This window comes from Neophocaena asiaeorientalis, unplaced genomic scaffold (assembly GCF_003031525.2).
Source record: "Neophocaena asiaeorientalis asiaeorientalis breed wild unplaced genomic scaffold, Neophocaena_asiaeorientalis_V1.1 scaffold65, whole genome shotgun sequence".
Taxonomy (NCBI): Eukaryota; Metazoa; Chordata; class Mammalia; order Artiodactyla; family Phocoenidae; genus Neophocaena; species Neophocaena asiaeorientalis.
The window spans coordinates 1,102,328-1,128,833 of NW_020173215.1; the positions used below are offsets into that span (position 1 = coordinate 1,102,328).

The 26,506-nt window shown below is 39.2% G+C and overlaps 1 protein-coding gene across 1 annotated transcript in view; it reads right to left on the reverse strand.

The window, feature by feature from the left end:
• TRPC3 (transient receptor potential cation channel subfamily C member 3) overlaps positions 1 to 26,506 on the reverse strand; it is a 79,191-nt gene that overhangs the window by 23,274 nt on the left and 29,411 nt on the right. Inside the window, exons 4-10 of the mRNA XM_024745109.1 lie at positions 20,378 to 20,542; positions 17,467 to 17,683; positions 15,151 to 15,384; positions 12,982 to 13,246; positions 8,800 to 8,995; positions 7,288 to 7,497; positions 3,486 to 3,569 (exon numbers count right to left, since the gene is read on the reverse strand). Coding sequence (XP_024600877.1) covers positions 3,486 to 3,569; positions 7,288 to 7,497; positions 8,800 to 8,995; positions 12,982 to 13,246; positions 15,151 to 15,384; positions 17,467 to 17,683; positions 20,378 to 20,542 — 1,371 coding nt within the window. The remainder of the gene's footprint in view (positions 1 to 3,485; positions 3,570 to 7,287; positions 7,498 to 8,799; positions 8,996 to 12,981; positions 13,247 to 15,150; positions 15,385 to 17,466; positions 17,684 to 20,377; positions 20,543 to 26,506) is intronic.

Consider the following 26,506-nt stretch of genomic DNA (forward strand, 5'->3'; position numbering starts at 1 on the left):
AGCAGTTCTAAGAGGGAAGTTTATAGCAATACAATCCTACCTCAAGAAACAAGAAACATCTCAAATAAACAACCTAACCTTACACCTAAAGCAATTAGAGAAACAAGAAGAAAAAAAAACCCCGAAGTTAGCAGAAGGAAAGAAATCATAAAGATCAGAGCAGAAATAAATGAAAAAGAAATGAAGGAAACAATAGCAAAGATGAATAAAACTAAAAGCTGGTTCTTTGAGAAGATAAACAAAATTGATCAACCACTATCAAGACTCATTAAGAAAAAAGGGGAGAAGACTCAAATCAACAGAATTAGAAATGAAAAAGGAGTAACAGCTGACCATGCAAAAATACAAAGAATCATAAGGGATTACTACAAGCAACTATATTCCAATAAAATGTACAACCTGGAAGAAATGGACACATTCTTAGAAAAGCACCACCTTCCGAGACTGAACTAGGAAGAAATAGAAAATATAAACAGACCAATCACAAGCACTGAAATTGAAACTGTGATTTAAAATCTTCCAACAAACAAAAGCCCACGACCAGATGGCTTCACAGGCAAATTCTATCAAACATTTAGAGAAGAGCTAACACCTATCATTCTCAAACTCTTGCAAAATATAGCAGAGGGAGGAACACTCCCAAACTCATTCTACGAGGCCACCATCATCCTGATACCAAAACCAGACAAAGATGTCACAAAAAAACTACAGGCCAATATCACTGATGAACATAGATGCAAAAATCCTCAACAAAATACTGGAAAACAGAATTCAACAGCACATTAAAAGGATCATACACATCAAGTGGGGTTTATCCCAGGAATGCAAGGATTCTTTAATATATGCAAATCAATCAATGTGATACGTCATATTAACAAATTGAAGGAGAAAAATCATATTATCATCTCAATAGATACAGAAAAAGCTTTTGACAAAATTCAACACCCATTTATGATAAAAACTCTCCAGAAAGTAGGACAGAGGGAACTTACCTCAACATAATAAAGGCCATATATGACAAACCCACAGCCAACATCATTCTCAACGGTGAAAAAACTGAAACCCTTTCCTCTAAAATCAGGAACAAAGATGCCCGTTCTCATCACTATTATTCATCATAGTCTTGGAAGTTTTAGCCACAGCAATCAGAGAGGAAAAGAAGAAGTAAAGCTGTCACTGTTTGCAGATGACATGATACTATACATACAGAGTCCTAAAGATGCTATCAGTCTTAGAGGAAAACATAGGAAGAAAACTCTTTGACATAAATCACAGCAAGATCCTTTTTGACCCACCTCCTAGAGAAATGGAAATAAAAACAAAAATAAACAAATGGGACCTAATGAAACTTAAAAGCTTTTGCACAGCAAAGAAAACCATAAACAAGATGAAAAGACAACCCTCAGCATGGGAGAGAATATTTGCAAATGAAGCAACTGACAAAGGAGTAATCTCCAAAATATACAAGTAGTTCATGCAGCTCAATATCAAAAAAACAAACAACTCAATCCAAAAATGGGCAGAAGACCTAAATAGACATTTCTCCAAGAAGATATACACATTGCCAACAAACACATGAAAGGATGCTCAGCATCACTGATTATTAGAGAAATGCAAATCAAAACTACAATGAAGTATCACCTCACAGCAGTCAGAATGGCCATCATCAAAAAATCTCCAAACAATAAATGCTGGAGAGGGTGTGGAGAAAAGGGAACCCTCTTGCACTGTTGGTGGGAATGTAAATTGATACAGCCACTATGGAGAACAGTATGGAGGTTCCTTAAAAATCTAAAAGTAGAGATACCATATGACCCAGCAATCCCACTACTGGACATATACCCTGAGAAAACCATAATTCAAAAAGAGTCATGTACCACAATGTTCATTGCAACTCTATTTACAATAGCCAGGACATGGAAGCAACCTAAGTGTTCATCGACAGTTGAATGGATAAAGAAGATGTGGCACATATATACAATGGAATATTACTCAGCCATAACAAGAAACGAAATTGAGTTATTTGTAGTGAGGTGGATGGACCTCGAGTCTGTCCTACAGAGTGAAGTAAGTCAGAAAGAGGAAAACAAATACCGTATGCTAACACATATATATGGAATCTAAAAAAAAAAAGGTTCTAAAAATGGTTCTAGGGGCAGGACAGGAATAAAGACGCAGATGTAGAGAAGGGACTTGAGGACACGGGGAGGGGGAAGGGTAAGATGGGACAAAGTGAGAGAGTAGTCTTGACATATATACACTACCAAATGTAAAATAGATAGCTAGTGGGAAGCAGCCGCATAGCACAGGGAGATCAGCTCGGTGCTTTGTGTCTACCTAGAGGGGTGGGATAGGGAGGCTGGGAGGGAGATACAAGAGGGAGGGGATATGGGGATATATATATACATATAGCTGATTTTCTTTGTTATACAGCAGAAACTAACACACCATTGTAAAGCAGTTATACTCCAATAAAGATGTTAAAAAAAAAAGAACATAAATTGGTACAAGCTCTATCAAAATCAGTTTGATAATAGCTAAAAAATTTAAATGCACATATACTTTAACCAGACAATTCTATAGGCTTGCACGTTTCAAATATCATGTATAGAAGGTTACTTACTTGTATTGCTTGTAATAGCTAAATATTGGCAATATCCTGTATTTCCATCAATAGAAGGCTGATAAATTAAATACAACCATATAATGGGACATAACGTAACCATTACAAAGCAAGCCTTTGACAGTCAGTGTGCCCAGCAATTTTGCAGAATGTGCTGCTTCCAAGAAAATCATAGGAATAGGAGTACACCCATTAATTGACATTAGCATTCATTATAAATTCTTTGATCCTCATTCTTGTGATCTTGTACTCAACAGAAATCTAAAGATTTGGTAGTCAAAGTGATCAACCACCTGGGAAGGACTATACCCTCTTCTGAGTTGGAAAATAGTGTTGAAATGTCACATCCAAGATCAAAGGGCAACAGATATTTTAAAGTAGTACTGATGCAACAGTATAGCCTAAGATTCCATTTGAAAAACAGATTATCAGGAGAAATGTACCAGGTTTTTTTTGTACTGTGAGAACATTATTTTCCTAATATAGCACATCTTCCACTGCTTTCTCCAGCTCAAGGTGTATGAAAGTGATCTTCGGAAATTGTGGCAACACTTTGCTTTCAATATCACAAAGGAACTCTTCTTCCTCAATCAAACAAACAAATAAACAAAACAATAGCAAGAAGAAGAAGAAGGAGAAGAGGAAGAACTTGGACTCTGATTTCTAAAGCGCCCTCTAACATACCATTTTCTCTGTTCCGTTCTATCCTCACAGCACATCTGAAGAACTGAAGGATATAATTCTACTCACTTTTCTCACACACACACACGCGCGCGCACGCGTGCACACACACACACACATGAACACAGAGACATATGTGGAACTACATAGAGATAAAGAGGTATGTCTAATGAATGCTTACCTGATAACGTGTTGGCGGATTGAGAATGCTGTTAAAACTGTGTGATTCAAAAACTCTTGAGTTAGACTGAGTGAAGAGGTTTAACTAGGAAAAAATACAATTAGCCTAGTAAATTAGAATACATTTATTTGGAAATCATAAATATAATCTACTTTATTCTCCCTGATAACTTTTCTGCAGTCAACATTTCCGAGGGACATTTTGTGGAAGCTGAGTTTTATGAATGACTTCATATATTTCCAAAGGCAAAAATTAATGTAAGCAACACGCTCATATTTATCAAAATGTTGGACAGATGTACTGTAATAGAACTGTTTAACTGAAAAAGTATTTTTAAAAGTTGTCTTGTGTTAAACATAATTGTTCCTGGGGTCCTTGTACACTGTATCAAAATGTCTTCATGGCATCTAGAAGGACAACTTGCACAGAAGCAACTCTATCTGCTCCTGAGCCTGTGTTCCTCTCCTACACTTGAACAGACACACACTACAAGTTCAGAGGGTATAGGGTATCATTTGGTATTTTGTAATCCTAAAACATGAGCCAAAACAAAACGTCTTCCTAAGTATCTTGGAAGTACACTGTGCCAGGTTCAACACTTTGGAGAGAACTGGACTAAGGTATTTTGGCTTTTTTTCTTTTCTCTTTCTTTTTAAGGTTTAACTTTTGAGTGGGTAAGAACAGAAAGCAAGAGGAGACTGTCGTTACTGTCTACCCTTCACGTATGTGAACAGGGCCTGCATCTTATTCACAGATAAGCTGCTACCTATACAGTGTGATTCAAAGGCAGGGCCCTTTATCCAAGCAAATGTATTCACTCCACCACCTGTCTTCCCACCATCATAACTTAGGAAGCGGTGGGACACTAGAAGGGAAGGAAGTGCCACTTATAGGTAAGGATCCTCCCGGTTTTGTCCTCTTTCGATAGTGGCAGGAGAAAACCTCAGCTAACAAAGTTAATTCTCCTATTTGCCACTAGAGGTCAGTCTCTGACTATTGACTGAGGTTAGAGGTAAACGTTAGATTGATTTCTTGAGGTTCCTTCCTGTCCTCTAAACAAGAAAAGCAGAAACGTAATTTCTCCAAATGTTTACTAAATTCAGGACACAGAGAGTATCTATAAAGATTAATAAGATTAAAGAGATAAAAACACTCATGAACAATTTAAGAAATAAAATCAAAACAGCAGGGCTTCCCTGGTGGTGCAGTGGTTGAGAGTCTGCTTGCCGATGCAGGGGACACGGGTTCGTGCCCCGGTCTGGGAGGATCCCGCGTGCCGCGGAGCGGCTTGGCCCGTGAGCCATGAGCCTGCGCGTCTGGAGTCTGTGCTCCGCAGAGGGAGAGGCCACAACAGTGAGAGGCCCACCTACCGCAAAAACAAAAAAAAAACGGCAGGTTTTTTTTTTTTGGCCACACCATGCCACATGCGGGATCTTAGTTCCCTGACCAGGGATCAAACCTGTGCCCCCTGCAGTGGAAGCGTGGAGTCTTATCCACTGGACCACCAGGGAAGTCCCTAAATGGCAGTTTTTAACCAGATATGGGGAGACTAGGAAGCCAAGCAGCATGGCTCCTGAAAGATCAGTGCTCAACCTTCTTCTGTTTCCAGAAACATCTCTGAAGAAAGCTATTCTTCCTGCCGCTATTGCAATACAGGCAGGAGAGGACACCCTAAACAGAACACATCTGCCCCCCTCACATCTCTGTGAGCAAGCTGGGTTTTTTTGTTTTTGTTTTTTTTTTATAACAGGGGTCTAGGTAGCCACAGCCAACTTGAATGTGCTCCTCTTAACCTGTTAGTGTTTCTCCCCTTCTACATTATGACAGTATCAGGAATGAAGCCAAATGTCAGTGAAATCATTTGCCTACAGAAAGGAAACTTGAGGGTGTGAAGTGCTGGAGCTGTGAGTTCCCATGCTTGAACAGCTTCCCTTTTAAGTAATAAAGCCTCAGAGAATAATAATCAATCCCCAGAGAAACAAACTGCCTTCCAAACAAAGTCCATCTCAGCAGTAGCAGGAGCTGCCCAGGATGGCAGTTAGAACCCAACCCCTTTAAGACACCAGCTAAACTGCCGCTAAGGGCACAGCCCGTGGGGAGGAGGCAGGGCAGTAACCAAGCCAGAGCCACAGCTGCTGGGCAGGAGGCAGCCAGGTGCAGCAGAAAGAGTTAGACCTCTGAGGCCGGAAAATACCAATTCCACGACTACCCCCACTGGCTAGCTCTTGTGACCTTGCATAGGTGAGTTGTTTTAATGGCTTCAGTGGTCTTATCTATAAAATGGGAATAATAATACCTACCTCACAGCATTGCATGAGGTTCAAATGTACGGCAGAGCACTTTGTAAACTGTGAATGAGGAAGGGCACTGATATTTGTTGAGGCTGGAATTTTGTGCCTCTCATATCCTCCTCACAATAACCCTGTGAAATTTTCTCTCTTTCAGGTGAGACAACTATGGCTTAGGGTAATGAAGTGATTTAGCCATGTTACTTTCTAATAAGCCTTAAGCCAGAATTGAAACCCAGGTCTAATGCCAAGGCTCTCTTCCTTACATTATGCTGCTTCTCACAGTATACAGTGAGATATTATTTGAAATCGTAGCCAATCACTGTCTTGCAACCTAAGAGCCTTAAGAGCCCATATTCAGGTCAAACAAAGAAGGTTTAAAAGGCTACCTTCTTGGGCTTCCCTGGTGGCGCAGTGGTTGGGAGTCCGCCTGCTGATGCAGGGGACACGGGTTCGTGACCCGGTCCGGGAGGATCCCACGTGCTGCGGAGCGGCTGGGCCCGTGAGCCATGGCCGCTGAGCCTGCGCGTCGGGAGCCTGTGCTCCGCAACGGGAGAGGCCGCGACAGTGAGAGAGGCCCGCGTACCACAAAAAAAAAAAAAAAAAAAGGCTACCTTCTTAAAGAGTAAAATGTAGAGTATTACAAATCTTGGAAATGCACATCTCTTTTAAAAAGTGAGAAATTAAATTGCACTAATCCTGTCTTTTTCCCCAGCATCAACTGAGAAAAAATATGTACTTTGTGGAGGTAACATTGCTATCTTGTGGGCTCCATTTTCACAACTTTTAGGCAAAATTATATTTTAATTTTGCTCCTGTCTGCTTCACTCCCTATTATTTGAGGTTCTGCCAATATCCTTCTGTCTCCTATACCAATTCTACCTCTGCAAATTCAGTTCCTGATTCCTGATACTAAAGAGCTAGCATGGAACTCATCTTTGTTAAAATACTTTGACTCAATTAGTATGACTCAAGAACAAACCATTCTTGATTATTTATAAAAGGGAGCATTTATGGTTAATATTTGGGGGTGCTCTTAAGCCTGTATCAAGTTTATGATATTAAAGGAAAAACGATTATTTAGCCCAATAAAGGGTTTCTACAAATAATAATCTGTTGGTCGTGAACTATATATACAACCAAGAGAAAAATGTGAGGATAGAACTATTTAATTTCAGAATAACAATTGAGAAGCATGGAACACACACACAAAAAACAAAGTGTTTTCTAGCAATAACTTTTCTGTTTACTTTTAACAAGTTAAAGAAGTTTTTTGTTTGTTTGTTTCTAATTTGGTAGTTTACATGTAATTCTGACCAAAAACAAGGCATAGACTAAGTGACTTCTTGATATATTATGAAGACATTAAGTATTAGTCTATGAAAGACTATGGAATGGACAGTTACTTTCAACATCTTCTAAGTTCACACATAAAAATTATTGAACAAACGTCAAAAGACAAGGAGAAAGACAAAACATTTATCTTCAGGTCTCAGTAAGCTTTTGATACCTACCCTGGACTTTGAGTTACCCATTCCCATTTCTATATCCTTCTGTAGCCTTCTCCTTCTGCATCTGGAAAAGTTAATGATCCGCATGATGAAATAAACAAATGACTTTGGACTAGGAACCAGACTGAAGGGTGGAGGTAATGTTTTTCCATCATCAAAATACGATAACCAAAGTTTTGAGCGAGCAAACTTCCATTCTACGTCACTGTCATCCTGTGTCACAAAAACAGAAAAAATATAACAACTGATTTTAAAAACTAAAAAGTCTAGTAATTGATTTCAGTAGGATCTTACAATGAACATACATTATGCTTTTGAAATACAAAAGTGGCATATAAACATTTATCTGCATATAATCTCTATAGGGCTATATAGTATCTAAGTAATATAATTTTCATGATATTTAAAATTTTTTTCTCTTCCATATGCCTCTGTCTGTACCCACTGAAATTTAACCAGAATTTCCTGACCCCTATCCAAAAAACAAAGCAGGGTCGAGGAAGGATGAAAAGATTAATTCCTCCCTCCCTCCCCACCCCCTCCAATTCTGCGTATTCAACAATTAGTTCTCCGTTCCCCTCCTCATCTACACCCATCCAAGCCAGGTTGTAGACACAGCATATTATAAAGGGCAAAGGAAAAAGACAGCAGCATTCAGATGAATTGCACTTTGGAGTTTATGTGTCTGCCATATGTACTCAAATGTCACATAAGGCCCTCAGTGGCCTATGTCTGTCTTAATCTCCTTTTATCCTCAGTGCTGCCCCTGGTGGCGGGCATAAACATTCTAACTGGTAGGAAGAATGGAGAGAAGAAACGGAGCTGGTCCATGATTGGAAGAAGTTGGCTCAGTCATTTCACACTGCCCAGTCTGCCATTACTACACCCAAGCAGGTGTTCAGAGTACCAGTTTTCATCTCTGGAGGACCTAACTTCTGCTTTGAGAACACTATCTTATGTGTTTCTAAAACACAGACAGAGAGACTTGATGGACTTAAAAAACAGTAAAGAACTAAAGAGATACAGCATACTAAACTGGAGTACATAAGAAAATACATATACAGTGATGAAGAAAGGCACCAAATCGAGCCCAATCCCAAACAAAAATAAAGTGATTTCTAGAATACTAAAAATTCTGACTAGATAAAGAACATCATCAAAGTTTACCAGGCACCTAGTAATTCCTCTACTGGGATCTTTCAGATGGTTGGCTGGCCAGCATAGGAGAGAATAATTTCCCTATGGCCAATACTTCTTCTAGACACTAATTCAGCAATATACCCTGAGAGAAGGCAGAGTGATGGTAAATTCATGAGGACCCTGCTGTGCTCCTAGAAGACACTAGAAGGTGTATTACCACCTATCCAGATGGAAAACACAGAGAAAGGCCCTGCTTTGGTCTAAGCCTCTTTGTTGATGAGATCAGGAGCTCCAGCACAGGGCACAAAAGCAGACACAGTGTGCTATTAGAACGAAATGGCAAGGACAGACACAGTGGGTAGGAAGCAGATTTACCTCAATTTCTTGATATGAGCTATTAATCATAGCAATGAGCATGTTGAGTAAAACAACCACCATAGTTACATTGTATATTCCATAAAGAACGTAGCCAATATTCTCTATGAATTTGTGATCATATTTGAGCACAACGGAAGTCACTTCAGACAATCCAAATATCGACCAAAACAAAGTCTTGAAACTTTCTTCTACACTGTTGAAAGAATAAGGTACAAAGTAAATAAATAAACAGTTTTCAGTATGAAAAGTCAAAAGTAAGAACAAGTTAAGGTCTGAATACTGCACAGATGTAAAATGCTATTGTATTACACTATCAACATAATACCCCGATCCTAACAATTTCGTTATAATATTTAATAGAAAATTTTCCCTCAGGTTTTTAGGAACTGGTGATTAAATGGTGCCGCTACCTAGTTTTTCTTTAAGTTAACATCAAGGGAAAATTTTCCGAGCTTGGCAGGTGAAAGTTGAAGTCATGCCCCAATACCCATTCCTTTTTCCTAGAAGGATGGAAGTTTGGGGTTTGACTTTGTAGGTGGGTTAGGAATTTAAGTCAGGTTTTCTGGAGTAGAACAAGATGAGGATTAAAATTATATACCCACTTCAAAAAAGAGTAGGTACAAACTTATTCCTTGCAGCATGGCAGCAGGGAAGAATGAAAACTAACAGAATATCTATCAATAGAAGAGTGGGTAAATAATTCTGGTACATCTATAAATCGATTGCTATGCAGCCACTGGGAAAAAGATGAGACATATCTGGCTTTATGTGTTTATATAAAATGATACCCAAGATATATTAGAGAAAAAATGAGATGTAACAAGTGTGAAATAGTCTACTGGTTTAATAACAAAGAGGGGTATACAAACTCTTATATTCTTGTTTATGCAAAAACCATCTCTGAAAGTAACCAAAAGAAACCATTGCCTCTGTACCTAAGGAGAACCTAAGAGACTGGTGTCCAAGGCTGAGGAAGGGGACAGGCTCTTCACTGTAGATACTGCTCTACATGTATTTTTCACCACAAGAATATATTACCTACCTAAAAGTTTTACTTAAGTGGAAGTGAAGAGAAGGCAACAGAATTAAAGATTCCTATTCTTTTCCCTTCATTTATATAGTCTACTTCCTGATTCTTCCATCACAGCAGTTAGCACTTAAGCCCTCCCCAGACTAATTACCTACTTGTATCCCTTAAATGCACTATGCCGACTGATTTGGCTGGTTTTGTCATACAACCGAGTGGTAGTCACTGATCTGTGAACCATGAGAATAATCCTTAAACAGTTACACATGTAGAATTCCAGTAAAAAGGAGGGTTCCAAAGTAAGCCCTTTTTTTTAAAGGAAATAGTATTTTTTTTTGGTTTGTTACAACAGATGCTAAACAACAATTTTATAGATTTGCAGGTTTTAGTACTAGTTTAATTCAATCATTCAACAAATATTGATGGAGCACCTATTACGTTATAGAAATTGTGCTAGACCCTGGGGATAGAGGGTTCAATAGAAAGGTTCCTGTTCCTGTAGAGTTACTCTCGATTATGAAACATTTGATGATGTGATGTTATAGCACAGATGCTAAAGGAAGAATAAGAAAGACTATTAGCCTCTTTGTTCCTGCCGTGAATTTAACAGCATCACAAAGTGTCCCCACTCCCTCCTCTTCCTTTGCAAACCTTCCCACCTCTAACGCTGGGAATATAGATTCCCGAGAATCCACACGTGTGGGGAGAGGGTGGGAGGGAAAAGGAGAGGACACTGGCAGTTCCTAAGTTCCTACTATGGGCAAGAGGCTTTACATAAATTACCTTCCATATCCTTACAATGACCTGATTCAAACCTTATTGTGCTTTTTTTTTTTTTTTGGCCTCACCACGGGGCATGGAGGAATCTTAGTTCCCCAATCAGGGATTGAACCCGCATCCCCTGCAGTGGAAGCACAGAATCTTAACCACTGGACCACCAGGGAAGCCCCTACAATACTTATTTTGAAAACAAGAAACTAATACTGAGAAATGTTAAGATACTTAACCAATGACCACAGCTAGAAAAGAGCAGACGTTGCATTCACAGCCAGGTCTGCCTGATTTTCCAGCCTATGGTCTTTCCACCATATCGTGTTGCCAGGTCCTCACACAAAGCAGTGACGAAATGTAGTGTATAAGATGAGTTCTCACAGAGGTCAAAGGGGTACTACTGTGTGCAGGATCTCTCTGTCCTTCCCCCCTGGGTTCAAACAGAATGTTTTTTTTTTCATCAATAAAGTGAGTTTCAGTTCTCTTTCACCCCTATGATCTGCTCTATATTAACTACTTGGAAAAATTCATTTCAAAACAATTTAGATGTCTGGAAGGGCTGGATATTCTACTTTAGTCCACAGGGAACTTACTGAAGGTCTAGTTTGTTTTCAGCTGTGGCATTACAGGGCACAGAGGGTACAAAGGGAGGCACGGAGGACCTTCTGATCTCCTCACCTGGAAGGACCACAGTACAGACGGAGGGCCCGCCTCCCGGACCGCTAAACAGCAATGGGTGACAGAGGATCTGGCAATGTGGACTTCTCCGGGCTGAGGGAGCTTAAAGGGACAATAACTAAAAAAGCTTATTCAAGGAAGACTTCGTGCGGAAGGTAAGCCTCCAGTGCAGACGCCAGTATGATCAAAGGAAGGAAGTGGTACTACTGTATAGTGGACGGTACAACGTTTAGTTATAATTTCTTCTTCTTCAACTCCCTGTACTGATTAATGATACATTAACATAAAAGCCAATGCTCCAGGACTTCCTTTGTGGTGCAGTGGTTAAGAATTCACCTGCCAATGCAGGGGACATGGGTTCGATCCCTGGCCCAGGAAGATCCCACATGCCACGGAGCAACTAAGCCTGAACGCCACAACTACTGAGCCTGTGCTCTCGGGCTCTTGTACCACAACTACTGAGCCTGCGCGCTGCAACTACTGAAGCCCACGCACCTAGAGCCTGTGCTCCACAACAAGAGAAGCCACTGCAATGAGAAGCCCACACACCACAACGAGGAGTAGTCCCCACTCGCTGCAACTAGAGAAAGCCCGCACGCAGCAATGAAGCCCCACTGCAGTCAAAAAAAAAAAGAAAAGCCAATGCTTCTTTTTGAAATAATAGTAATGGCTACAAAATGATGAAACTAAATTTAATGTCATACATAATGTAAGAGATATCCAGTATTAAAAATTTGCTACCCAATTCTCTGAAAATAGCTAGTTTTATCTAGGATTTCCCTGAGTTTTGATCCACTCTGTGATCAAACATTCACTAAACTCAAAGAGATGAGCCTTTGGAGCAATGTAATCTCACACAAGCACTGTTTTTGTTTTCTCAGGTTTTCTCCATCCCTTTCCTTTTTTTCTTTTTTCGGTACAGCTGATGTACGATATTACATAAGTTTCAGGTGTACAACACAGTGATTCACGATCTTTAAAGGTTATATTCCATTTACAGTTGTGACGAAATGTTGGCTATGTTCCCTGTGCTGTACAGTACATCCTTGAGCCTATGTTACACCCCATAGTGTGTGCCTCCTAGCCCCCCCCCCGATTATTACACGGCCCCACTGGTAACCACTAGTTTGTTCATTACATCTCTGAGTCTGTTCCTTTTTTGTTATATTCACTAGTTTGTTGTATTTTTTAGATTCCACATATAAGTGATAGCACATGGTTTGTCTTTCTCTGACTTATTTCAGTTAGCGCACTCCAAGTCTATCCACATCTTCTTTATCCATTCCTCTGTTGATGAACACTTAAGTTTGTTTCTATATCCTGGCAATTGTAAATAACGCTGCTATGAACACTGGGGTGCATGTCTCTTTTTGAATTAGTGTTGTTGTTTTTTTCTTATATATACCCAGGAATGGCATTGCTGGATCATATGATAGTTCTATTTTTAGTTTTTTGAGAAACTTCCATACTGTTTTCCACAGCGGCAGCACCAATTTGCATTCCCACCAACAGTGTACAAGGGCTCCCTTTTCTCCACAGACTCGCTAACATTTGTCATTTGAGGCACTAACTATGTTTAATGGATTATTTTCCTGCTCTTAAAAACATCTTTATTACAATCATTGAAAAAATTTTTTTTGCTTCATCTAGACTTGTTAGAATTTCCCTTCATCCTACCTTTTTTTGTAAAATGTTTTACTTACGTGGTAAAAGCAGCATTTACTTTAGCCCCAAGGTAGTAAGAATAAAGTATGAACATGCCAATCATAAAAGCAAGAAACACCATAATAAAGAGGACCATGAACTTAAATATGTCCTTCACAGTCCTTCCAAGAGAGATCTGTAAGGGGCCGAAGCTCTCATTCGCAGGGAGGATGTAGGCGATCCGAGAAAAGCTGAGCACGACGGCTATGGCATAGAGACCTTCAGATATGATCTGAGGGTCAGAAGGGAGCCATTTATCTCTGGCTGCAAGAAAAGAGAGAGAGAGATTAAAGATGGAACTTTCTATTCATTGCTAACTACGTGGAATACCTTAAACAGGATCTACCTTGTTGGTAGGTGGTTATTATCTCAATTGAAACTACTCCACATTTAATGAACTGTCCAGGCACTATTTTTCATGTTAAACCAGAAACATACGAATTCTACATTCATATAGTTTCTTTTAATGGAGGAAACGCTATTATAAAGATACAAAGCTGACTTCACATTGAGCAGAAGCAGAATATAGTACAAGAGATGAAAAAAGAGGTGAAAACGCTTCATTAGATACAGACTGTGTCCAGGATGACAAAACAACTGACCTGACTGATTTGTCCCCTCAGTTACCAGATTTATTGACCGGCTATTTTATCATCCTATAGGCTCAGTTGGCACATATCTTCTTTTCCCTAGTTCATGAGAAAACTAGGTCATCTAACAGTTTATGCAAGTAAAATGTCATATTATAAGAAGTGAGAATGTCACTGAATCACAATGGTGCTGTCAATGTGATGTCTGAGCGACACAGCTGGTTCCTGGAAAGTATAAAATGCTACTGAGGTGCAAAAATCTTGGCAACAGATTCTAAATGAGGACCCCCAACACCCCTTTCAAGGTTATTTTAGTAAGTTCACAGCAGACTACTGGATACTCATTTCCCTGGAAGATCAGCAAAACACTATGTGGTTAATTCTGTGAGAACTGGGTCACTCCCAGAAGGATGGTGCACTGCAGACATTTCCAACAACAACAATAATGAACATTTATCGAATGTTTAATGTGTACCAGACACCGTGCTTTCAATGACTCTACGGATCTGAGGTTATTATTCTCTTCTCAAAGATGCAGAAACCAAGACTTAGAAAGGTTAAAAACTTGATCAAAGTCACGGTAAAGAGTGAAGCCTAAATTCACAAATTTCCATTCCTCCCAATGATAGTCATGAGACACACGCCAGTAAATTTAAAGAAGAAGGCACTGAAATAGTCAAGGTATATGTTACACACAAATACAATCTAAGCTATTTCCTTAATTATAAGTGGTAATCACGTGCTCATTTGATCCTTAGTATATACAAATCTTCGGTTGCTGACAATAAGAGATAATGTGTTTATATGTCACAATGTGTAAAACGTGACCTTCATTGTAGAGCATGCACTCAGCCTTCTTCAATAATGTTAACACGCTGCTGGTACGTATCACAGTGTACTTATAAAGAGTTATTCCTTACAATCGGAACGCGTTTAAACTCTGTGCCTGAGTTTCCTTATCTGTAAAATGAGGGTTAGACAATGATTGCTAAAATCTTTTCCAGGTTTAAGATTTTGCAACTATATGAAAATTTGCGAATTGCGGCTTCCCAATTTCGCCTCAAGGGAAGGGAAGCTAACATCGCTTAATATCGGTTTGCAGTGGGCAAGGAAGGCATCGGTAACCATGCACATCTGATGTCACTGGGGTCTCCTGCTCTCATGATCTACAGAAGCCTGGCTTCTCCATCCCATGTCGGTCGTAGGAGCACAACATCCTTCCCCAGCATTTCTGCTGGTTCTGCAAAGCTTACATTCTCACTGTCACTTTAGCTCCTATTTCCTGCCTCTGCTGAATTTTTGTTCACTTTCCTCTACAGCAGTTTAGCACCTTTTATTATTTTATCTTCTCTAACCCAGGCTCTCATCTTCCACATCAAACAATTTAGCAAGCTATTTTTCCCCCCAATTAAAGACAATTTCACGTCCTAAGAATATATAAGCATGATCATGATGTTAGGCTTAAAGGTAATTTTCTCCCACCTTGCAATACCTCCTTTTTATAGATGTGAAAACTGAAGCACAGAGAAGTAAACTAATTTGATGAGACAAAAGAGGACTCTGCAGCTGATAACTTACCATAAGTGAAATACTGTATCTCTGGTGGAAGTGTAACTTCACTGAGGTCGCTCTCTTGGACATAACTGTCCACATAGTGTTGTGCTTTTGTTGCCTGAAGGAAAGCCAGGAATCTGGCTGTGAAAGCAGCAATGAAGATGGAGAGCATCCCAAAGTCTAGGACATTCCACAACTGCAAAATGTATTCCCTGGGTCCTTCCAGCCAGAGCTCCTTACACTCAGACCACATCATTCCTGTCACAAGATGCACAGATTACAGACAAGAGTTTACTGCTTGGATAGGGAAGCTACTATTTCGTCCACCATCTGTCCCCACCTATAAAATGCCCCAGTGTAAAGCATGCCACTGGGCACTGTAAAGCACTGATGGACTACAACTCAGGAAGGGAGGTGCTGGGCAGAGTTAAGTGAAAGAAGCAGCTTCGACCAAAGGAATGATTCACTCCATCAAGTTAGATTTTGGTGAAACATAATTCTACATGTGGCACCAGAAATGGTGCTACTCTTATGGGGGTAGGGCAGGAGGGAGGGAAGGAAATAAGCAAGGAAGGCTCTTCACATCAAGTGATTTTGGCCCATGAAACACTTGGAGGAGAGGAGAAAATTCATCTTTATAAAATGACAATGGTTAATTATCAAATCATGGTGATTATTAGAGAAATAAGCCCGTAATTGAGAACCCTACTCTACACTTTTTTTTTTTTTTTGCGGTACGCGGGCCTCTCACTGTTGTGGCCTCTCCCGTTGCTGAGCACAGGCTCCGGACGTGTAGGCTCAGCGGCCATGGCTCACGGGCCCAGCTGCTTCGCGGCATGTGGGATCCTCCCGGACCGGAGCATGAACCCATGTCCCCTGCATCGGCAGGCGGACTCCCAACCACTGCGCCACCAGGGAAGCCCTACGCTTTTAACAAGAACAGTTTTCCAGTCATCCAGGAACACTTACCTCATTCCCCTACCCTCTCTCCTCATTTCAGCTTCAGGCTGAGAAGGTGAGGAATGTCATTGGAAAAAGAAGAAACCCTAAAGCAGGAGGCCCTAGGACATTATGAAGAAACTGAAAGCGGAAAATGTCCTTCTGGGAGAAGAGGACAAAATATGCCAGTTTAACAACTTGTCCTGACTATGTAAGGGGAAAATATTGTAGCGCTTTTAAAAGACAAGTAGTGGGGCTTCCCTGGTGGCGCAGTGGTTGAGAATCCGCCTGCCGATGCAGGGGACACGGGTTCGTGCCCCGGTCCGGGAAGATCCCACATGCCGCGGAGCGGCTAGGCCCGTGAGCCATGGCCGCTGAGCCTGCGCATCCGGAGCCTGTGCTCCGCAACGGAAGAGGCCACAACACTGAGAGGCCCGTGTACCGCTAAAAAAAAAAAAAAAAGACATGTAGTGGCTCAAAATAAAATTTATAAAATAATTAATTGACTCAGGTTAAGGCCACAGGAGTGAATGAGGAGGAGAACCAACCCATTAATTTGGGAACTGAGAAGATAATAAGAAACATTCTGTGTGAAATAGAATATCCAAAAATGACTTTGCATTAGTGATCAATAGATAAACTGGTTCTAATCTTTATTTTTTTCTCATATTGCTTAAAATGTTTACTTTAACATAGCTATTCAAAATGAGCTATTGTGAGGTGAAGTAACATTCTGAAAATGGAAACTCTCCTTAAAAAAACCTCTGAAACAGAAGCAATAAGTGTTCTTTAATCATCAGTTAATAGCCACTAGGTTATTTCAGAACTATTTCAATTAAATATTTGATCATCACAATGAGTCACATTTTATTTTTTTTAATTTATTTTTTAACGTCTTTATTGGAGTATAATTGCTTTACAATGGTGTGTTAGTTTCTGCTTTATAACAAAGTGAATCAGTTATACATATACATATGTTCCCATATCTCTTCCCCCTTGTGTCTCCCTCCCTCCCACCCTCCCTATCCCACCCCTCTAGGTGGTCACAAAGCACTGAGCTGATCTCCCTGTGCTATGCGGCTGCTTCCCACTAGCTATCTATTTTACAGTTGGTAGTATATATATAAAAATGGCATTTTATTCAGTAATTGAAGTCGGATTTCTGAAACATGGTATATTTATAATTAAGCTTATGTTACTCATAAAACTTCTGTTTAGTGTTAAGGGATACCTTTCAGCATTATCAAGCTGCCACGTTATTCCAGTATTTGCTATTCTGCTTATCTTACAGTGGGGATGTTGTCACCATATAATGTACCACAGCATTTTAAATAGAACATGGCAATCATTATATGGATGTTATTTTGGTAGAAATTAGAATACTTGAAATAAAAGGCTTACCGAGAACCCAGACCATAATTAGCATTTCAGTCCATGTGAACTGGGTGGTTTTCACCCTGAAGATCTGTTTGGGATAGTCAATAACAGTGATATTTGGCAACGTGGTGATTCCTTCGAATCTGTCTGAGGCATTGAACACAAGCAGGCACAGGAAGATGATGAAAGAAGCAGCGTGTGCCACAAACTTCATAAAAGGGCTTCGCAGAATTTTTCCCAGCTGTAAGAAGGCAAACACACAAAAAAACACCAAAACCTTTTACTTTAGGAAATCTGGCTTCCACTTATGAAAACTACTATACAGGATAAAAAAAAAAAAACACAGATAAAATGAGGACACTCTCAAAATTCTGCTTTTGTTTCTGAAGAGTTATACATTGTAAAAAGTACTCCTTTTAGGGGATGCTTCCTCTAAGAATAATTTAAGAAGTCTTCAAACTTCATTGTTTCTAAATATCCAATTTGTCTTAGGATGTACTTCATTCACAGATGCATTTCTGGAAATTACAAGGCATATACTGGTTATTCTTATTTTTACGTGAAAGATTATGCAGTGTCAGGATTTTAGAGTCTAGGAAAAGAAACTCCAAATTTGTAATATGTAATTCTTTATAATTGAAATGTTATGATGAGTTTGCAGCACATTACAAAGCCTTTGAAGATTAAAAAAAACTTACTACTACAGAAGTAAATTTTTGTTCTCACTTCTACATATTCCAAAATCAATTTGTATTTTGTATGATATAAAAAGGCAGAAAATATTATAATAAACATAAATATTTTATCTGTTGCTATCCAATAAGAGCAGAGAGATACACAATAATTAAAACCTCTAAGTAGGTTAACTTAATGAAAAGTCATCCCTGAGTTTGGAAAATCATATAAATAGTACAAAAGCACTTTTAAAATTCAGTTTATAATGATTTTAAGGTAACTCTTTTTAAATCCCATGTGATATAATGTCCTTAAAAGCCATATGTTCTAGTAGGAATGAAAAACAATTCTTCCTGTCCCAAGAGCTTCTGCAGTCCAAGAATTAGGTATATTTGGTAGATTTATCAGAGAAGTTCTCTATTCTGCATACTCAGACCCTACTTTCAAACTCAGTCTGTGACCTTAAAAAGTACGAAGGTTCACATTTAAAAGACTGTAACTTCAAACAAATGTTTTTGTATGTCCAGAAACTTAATTTGGTGTCAACAAATAACCAAAGAATGTCAAGCATTTCTGGGATTGGACATGAATGCACACAGACAAATGTCACATTTTCCATATTAGACACAGAAAACTAAACCACTCATTTACATATCACTGTGCTGTTCCACAGCTGCCAAGAAGACACACTGGGCTAGCTCATCCATAGCACATAGTGATTTGGGGGGAGTTGCCAAGTCTGTTTCTCCTAAAGGTTGATCTTTGAAAATGTTAAATAACATAAAAAAAAAAAAAAGCAACATGCCTATCTTAAAAAATGGGATACATGTGGAGAATTCTTACTATAATGTCCTTTCACCACAGGATAAGTGGTATATGGCAGGTATAAATGTGGGCTCCAGAAACAACTCAATTCCCGCCTTTCCCTTCTCTGCTGGGCAGAGTTCAACACATCATTAGCTGCACTTTTACAAGCGAAGAGAAAAAAGAATAGACTTCAAGATGCCTACTTCAAACTCAATATGTTTTAACTGGGTAAGCTGCCCTAAGAGACAAACATGTATAAATCTGAACATTCCAATTCATTTCCCCCAAGAAGGGAAATTATTTGGGTGGGATATGATTTTTGCTTTAATGAATGCTCTCTCCTTATTTATAGTTTTTAGTCTTTAGTGTTTATGTATTAGCAGAATCTTAAGGTGTTTGCCCATGATAGATAACAAAGGAACTTAGCTGAGTCATCAAAATTGATCAAAATGACAACATTTCTGCCTTAAACTGCATGGGCAGCTCAACGACGAAGTGAGATGGATGAATATTCTTACACGTATATGGGCCTGCGGAGCAGGACTCTGCAGGGTGAGACAGATGCGCCAGAGAGATGACGGATTTCCAGGGTCATTTGTGAGTGGCCTTGACTCATTTTGCCTGAAACTGCCTCTGATTTTAACAAAACCAGATTTTAGAATATAAAAATAGGACTAAAGGATCTCAGAAGTGTTTCTTCTCCCTGGCAGTGTCCTTTATTAACCTAATACAGATTCTGTTAGCATGATTCCTATTCCTTTCCACATCTTGTTTAGAGGATCTCTTAGGCACAATTAAATTGACTGTAAAATGGCAAAGTTGAGAGAGGGATAAAGGTAGTGAACAAAATGATTCAAACAAAACTAAATATATGAACAATCTAAAAAATCCAAAGCCCCCAAACCCAAATTCAACCCTTTTTAGAATCTCCTGAAAGAACAAAGGGCTAGGGGCACCTGACATGTGCTTTCTTAAAGACTTTGGATAATACCACTGTTCAGAACCTAGCTTAATACACCCAGCCTCAGATCTTTTTGACAGGTTCAACCAAGCTGCCTTTTCAGTTCTCAGGTTAACTGTTTCTTGGAACCACTGCAGTAGGGCTCTTCCTCTTCCACAGGCCAGCCTGGTAGACTATTTATTAAGCTGGCAATAGAATCGGTACAATTGCTACTTCACTTAAGCAGCTTTTCCTCCTGCTTACCATAGAGATTTTATCTTAAAAGCCTAAGTATTATATGCCTGCAAATATGATCTATCCCACTAGTACCAAATTCTTTTCATCCCTTCTTCGAACTAATCCAGTCATTAAAAAGCAGAATTCATATTCTTGAGTCAATTAACATTCAGGGTAAAACTGATAAGAGCCTTAAGTAGGAAGCTTTTTCCTTTTTCATCCTCAAAGGACACGGTACACCAACCACAGAGGAAACAGAGGTGGAAAAGCCGGTACCCTGCTGCAAGGTGCAATCCAGTAGCCGATGGCAAGGAACGGAAGGCCCAAGGCCACGACCAGAACCACCAGACACTTGATAGCTACCGTCTGTTCCCGCAGGCCTGAGAGGTTCTCGTACCAGATTGTCAAGAGCTGCTGCTGGCAATTGGGGTGAGCCACAAACTGTTGGTCGAAACAGAGAGAGGGAGAAAGAGAAGTAGGTTACCATGCCATTGTCGACAGCGGGGCTACCGAATGCATGTGCCTCCTAAAGATTGGATATAGGCACTGGAAGGTTTCTGGTAATAGTCTTTACTTGCCCTTTGTTTTTCAAAATTGCTTCAGAACTATTACAAGAACTAAAGTGGAAACATGAGGGTAAAACTGACGTCCTTAATCATAGTTCTTTCTCTCTGTATTTACAGACTCCTCTCTGGAATCTGGGTGACATACGCTTTCCTTTGCGGAAACGTGTCCCATGTTGCTGTCTGTCAGCTTACTTGCATTCAGTTCAAAATGGAAAAGAAAACAGTTATTTGGTTTACTGGATACTATAGCTAAAAGAGAAATGTTACTGTTTCATGAGCAACTCCTAAAATGATACATCTACGAAAAATATGTACATGATATGTCCCATGTGGATGTATGCCCTACCATAGCAAATATGCAAAAGATTTGCAAAAACTCAATGAACCTCCAAGTGTTATGCTTGATCCACGTTTGCTCTGCTTCCAGGAATTGGCATCAAATATCATGTCCATCCTATTTTAGTAATCTGTACTCTTTTTTTGCTTCCTCTATCACAGGTAAAAAAAACACAAACATTTATCTCTATCAATTCTTTTATAATTACAGCTCTAATCAGGAAAAACATGAGCAAATTATACTTATTTTAGCCCTGCTATTTTATTTTATTATTTTATTTTGTTTTTGCCATCTGATTTTGCTAAGTCATCTGCCTACATCTATATAGAAGGACTGGGATTTCATTAAGGTCCTGTCTTCATTAAGGTGGCAGAATATATTTGTAGTCAGGCCCATGTGAAAAGGCCCCTACGTCAAAAGGTGCCTATCTGCAGCTGGATATGCCTTCTTTGAACGGCCAGCTGCACTTTGCCCAAGCTTGGGAATTATTCAGGGTCATTCACAAATCAGCGATGAGTGTCAACATATTTTTTAAAAAGAGTGCTTAGCAACACAAAAATCAAGGTATAACTGTCTTCTATAAAATGCTATAAACAACAAAGAACCTGCTAGGAAGTACCCATGAAATGTTTTTGCAAATTCTGAGAGGCAAAGGAAGCAGCCGCAGTTCCCACTAAGCAAAGGGTTCAACTTTAATCAAGTTCTAGTTAATGAGCTGAATGCTTCGTAGTAACTCTAGGCAATTCCTCAAGTTACCTGGCTATTTATCAATAGCTTACTTATTTCTTCAAGGAAATGAACAGGATTCCACTTAGTGGTGTAGAGTTTACCATCAGCTGTTCTAATTTTTTTTAAAAAAGAAAAGGAAAAACAAAAATAAAACCTCATCTCCCAGGTTGGGCGGTAGAGGCACAGTTTCCCTCAAATTCTCACTCTTTCCCCCAGTGTGCACCCACCCTCTGGGAAGTCCACTGACTTTGCTATGACAGCTGCCACCACTGTGTACAAGGAAAACTTGACAATCCATTGACAGAGGTGGTGAGGATGAGTTTACAAATATCAGGTTTGAAATACTTAACTGAATTTTTTCCCAATAATACAAAGGAAATGAACAGTAGGATTTGGGAGATTGAAAGTACTAAAAGGAAGATGCTATTTTTTTTCTTGCTCGATGATTTCAATGTGAAAAAGCATATTTTATCTTGTAAGTTCCTTTTAATTTAGTTATAAAAATCCCAGGTCCTGAGGCTCATGGGTCATTGCTAGTGGCTAAGTATACATTAGATCTTCTTTCCAAATTCAAGATTCTGTCACTCTTCCAAAGTTCTGATTTTTGAAAACAGTATTTCAAGATCAATGCAGTCATTATTTGAACTCATGATGAAATAAAATCAAGGTTGAAGGCTTCCTGGGGTCTATGTAACAATTTCCTAGGAGTCTTACTGAGAATTTCTCCAAACTTCCACTTCTGCCCCTGTACTCTATTGGATCAATATCCTTCTGCTTCACCCCTCCTTTTGTGTTAAGAATCTTCATCCCCTCTACGGTTCTTCTTCTTTTTTTTTTTTAAGATTTAATTTTATTTATTTTTGGCTGCATTGGGTCTTCATTGCTGTGTGCGGGCTTTCTCTATTTGCAGCTAGCAGGGGCTACTCTGTTGTGATGCTCGGGCTCTAGGCACGCAGGCTTCAGTAGTTGCAGCACGCAGGCTCAGTAGTTGTGGCTCACGGGCTCCAGAGCACAGGCTCAGTAGTTGTGGCACACAGGCTTAGTTGCTCTGCGGCATGTGGGATCTTCCCGGACCAGGGATCCAACCTGTGTCCCCCACATTGGCAGACGGATTCTTATCCACTGCACCACCGGGGAAGTCCCCGTTCTACGGTTCTTAAATGTCTGTCTCATTCATTCATTCATTCTTCAAAATGTCATAAGCCCCTCCTACACGCCAGGCAGGTGTTAGGTATTTGGTACAAGAAAACCAAAACGGGAACATCAGTATTGCAGTAAGTGATAAGTGGTCCCTGTTCTAGAGCACGCAGTAAGCTCTACATAAATGTGAAGAAGTTATTATAATGGAGACTTGGATTCCATATGCTTGCCAAGATAAATAATCAGCATTTAAAATACTCTTAATTTGAAAGTTGGTCCAAATGTCTTGGTGTTTGGAGGATCTGCATTTGTGGGAAGTTGGAGAGATGTAACTAAAAGGCAGTCCTGTGACTCCAGCTAGGCTCAGCTTAGGAATGGGAATGTTGCATTCAGAGAAATCTACAGGTAGAGCATACACTGTCATCAGATCAGATTACCACTTGGGAAGCCAACATGCACTTGCTTATAGGCCAAGTGTTTCTGTAAAACAGAAAATCCACATGAAGTTAAGAGATACTTGGACACGTGTCCCTGTGAAATTGATGGACAAATTTCCCTTTTGTGGTTGTCCAGCCTTTCTTAGGTTTTAAACTCTTGAGTACAGAAATATTAATGTTGTAGTATGGCTCCGTCTTCTTGCTCTTCCTCCTTGAGCGAATCTTTAAATTTGAATCTTTAAATGCTTTATTGGATTAATTATACTGTATAAAGTTTACAAGGCCCTCAAAGACTTGGTGGAAATCAATCCTTTCCATATGGCATTATGCAATGATCAATCTTTGACCTGGTGTGACTTGTACAATACGGTGCAGACACTTAATATATGTTAAATACTAGCCAAAATCATGGTGTTTGCACTTCACTTGTTACACTTTAAGATTCAACCTAACAGGTATATCTCCTATACCATTAATTCTACCCTCTTCTTAACTGAGATCACAATACGGCACCATATGGCATTTAATCCACGGAAAGCAAACACAAATAGATATTTTCCTCCAATGATTTAAAATCCTAATACAAGTACATAAGGAACATTTTAAAAAAGAAAATAAAACCAGTATAATAGTAGCAAGTGAGGGCAAAAGAGCTGATCCTTCTAGGAGCTGAGTTTTGCTCTTCTCAATGACTTCAAAATAGGGCAGTAACCTTTATCTCTTAAAACTGATTTACCTCCTAAAAAATGTCCTTATGCTGCCACACCAGTCACAGCCAGCTGGATAAAATTTGTATGCTGTTTCTTAACTTCAGTGGACCAACAAATTGAAACCATTACAGATAATAGTACCCTTATTTGAGGTTTTCTGATATAAAGGGAAAATGCTTGACACACAAGAAAATCTCAGTCTTTCAATGGAACAAAACGACTGGAGCATAGAGAACAAACTTGACTCCCTACCAAATGACTGACAGATTGTAAACTGAACCACCAATCAGGGCAGCTGATAAATTTCAACCTAAAAAAATTACACTGTCTTTTTATCAAATTAGCTTTTCCAAGAACTATCTTCATGGGAGTACTGTTGTACAAAAACATGGTAGGAACACTCTGTTTTTGTTTTTAATGACATTGCTGGAGCCACAGTTTACAATATTTAAAAGAAAATATTCTTGTGAATAAGAACTAGATCATTCATCTTCTTTTTAAAGTTCTTTGAATTGTGAAATATAAACTGAAAACTCCACCGTGCTGCACAGCAGAAACTGGTACAACATTGTAAATCAACTCTACTTCAATAAAAAAGCATTCTTTTTAAAACCCCTGAAAACTTACATTGTACACGTTTTCTGGATTTCAAACCCACTGAGTGCAAAATGCTGTTACCAAGAGCTAACCGACTGTTACCTTTCAGGTGCCTGAGCACAAACATGGCAGAAGCCCTACAGTGCAGGACCCCTTCCCGTGCCGGCTGCCACATGCACGCCAAAGTCTCTGCAGTGGATTTACCACTCTTTCATTGTACTGCTCACTTTCTGGGCTTTTGTTTTCACACTTTCTGCCTACACAGTGGATAATTTTATGTGTCTATATTGCTGCATGTCTCGTTTCTAGATGATCTTTCTACGGTTAAACCTAATCTCTCTCTGGAGGAAATAGAGCAAGGAGGAAGAACTCGGGAAAGGATTTCCTCTTTCTCAAGAGCTCGGTTTTCCAGATTTGATGATCCATCCAGTGCTAGTATCTTTTATCTCTGTCAGGGGCTTTCTTACAATAGAGAAAGCTCACTTGAGATAGGTAGGACTCCCGTTACTTCTATGGGGGGATTGGATTGATATTCATCCTCAAGTCAGAGAAGATAGAGGTGCAGTCATAAATAGAGCTCAGGACTTTTTGGAGGGCAAATAGTCCATTATTCTAATTGGAAAATAATGAATGGTTTGCCTGAAATTTAATTTTCTTGTACTTATTTTCAAAAAACCCAATTTCACCCTCCACTCTATTCCATTCTCTTTTGTAGAATAATGTGGGTAACTCTACAAACGGTAATAACATTGACTATCTTTCCAGTTTTATTATTTACCTTAAAGACCCCTCAGAAGTGAATCTGGGATGAATAAGCTTCAACATCCACTCCCTGATAGAAGATACATTATTGTTTGTTCCCCACTAGCAGTGTATGATTGCTCATTTCAACAACAGCACTGAGAATTGTAATTTTTTATTCTTTAATAATTTGAGTGAGAGGAGATGGTATCTGTATGTTAGCATGCATTTCTTTTATTACTAGAGGGTTTGAAATTTTAAAATATGTTTGTTAGCCATTTGAATTTTCTTTTCTGTGAATTACCTATCCAAGCCTTTTGCTTATTTTTCTACAGGGCTCTGGAAATTTTTCCTATAAATTTGTTTGTGTACTTTGGATATTAAGAATATCAATCCTCTGTAAGTTATAGTACAGAAAAAAACATTCCCAGTTTGCCCTTCACCTTTTTCGTTTATGATCTTTTTGATGTACAGAGGTTTTAAGTTGCATGTGGTCAAACAATTTATATTTTTGTTTTTTATCTCTTCTACTGCTTTTATATTAAAAAATCCTTTCCCACATAAACATTAAATTCATGTTCAGACCTCTCCTATTCAGATCTTTCATATTTTCATTTTCTTCATTAACTATCATTGAGCCTCTAAGGCCTAAGGTGAACTCATGGTTATTCCTAGGGAAGACCTGAGCCCAGAAAGAACCCAACAGACTCAGAATCAGAGTTGGGGGTAGATCTTGGGCAGATGGCAGAAGAGACATCCTGAGTTTCTTATGGGACCTAAACAAATTAACATTAATCAAATTGGTTTCCTTGGTGGAATTATGGGTTGATTTGAACATATACAAGTTTATTATATTATTGGGGGGTGATTCCATAACATATAAAGGATTTTGAAATCCCAATGCCATGCATATAGCTATGGGTTACTTCAGTGTCACAGTGGGTAGGGTTCATGAATCATTATAACCCAAGAGGTTATTTTTCTTGGGGACTAGAAATGAGATGATGGAAAAAGGAAGCAGCAGAAGTGGGTGGGGGTATTTTTGATCCTTGCTAGATGGAAATGGGTGAGTATTGAGTGAAGAATGAAGGAAGCCTTGGAGAGAAAGAAAGAGGAACTAGGGCTTTTGGGGGAGGCATTCCAGAATA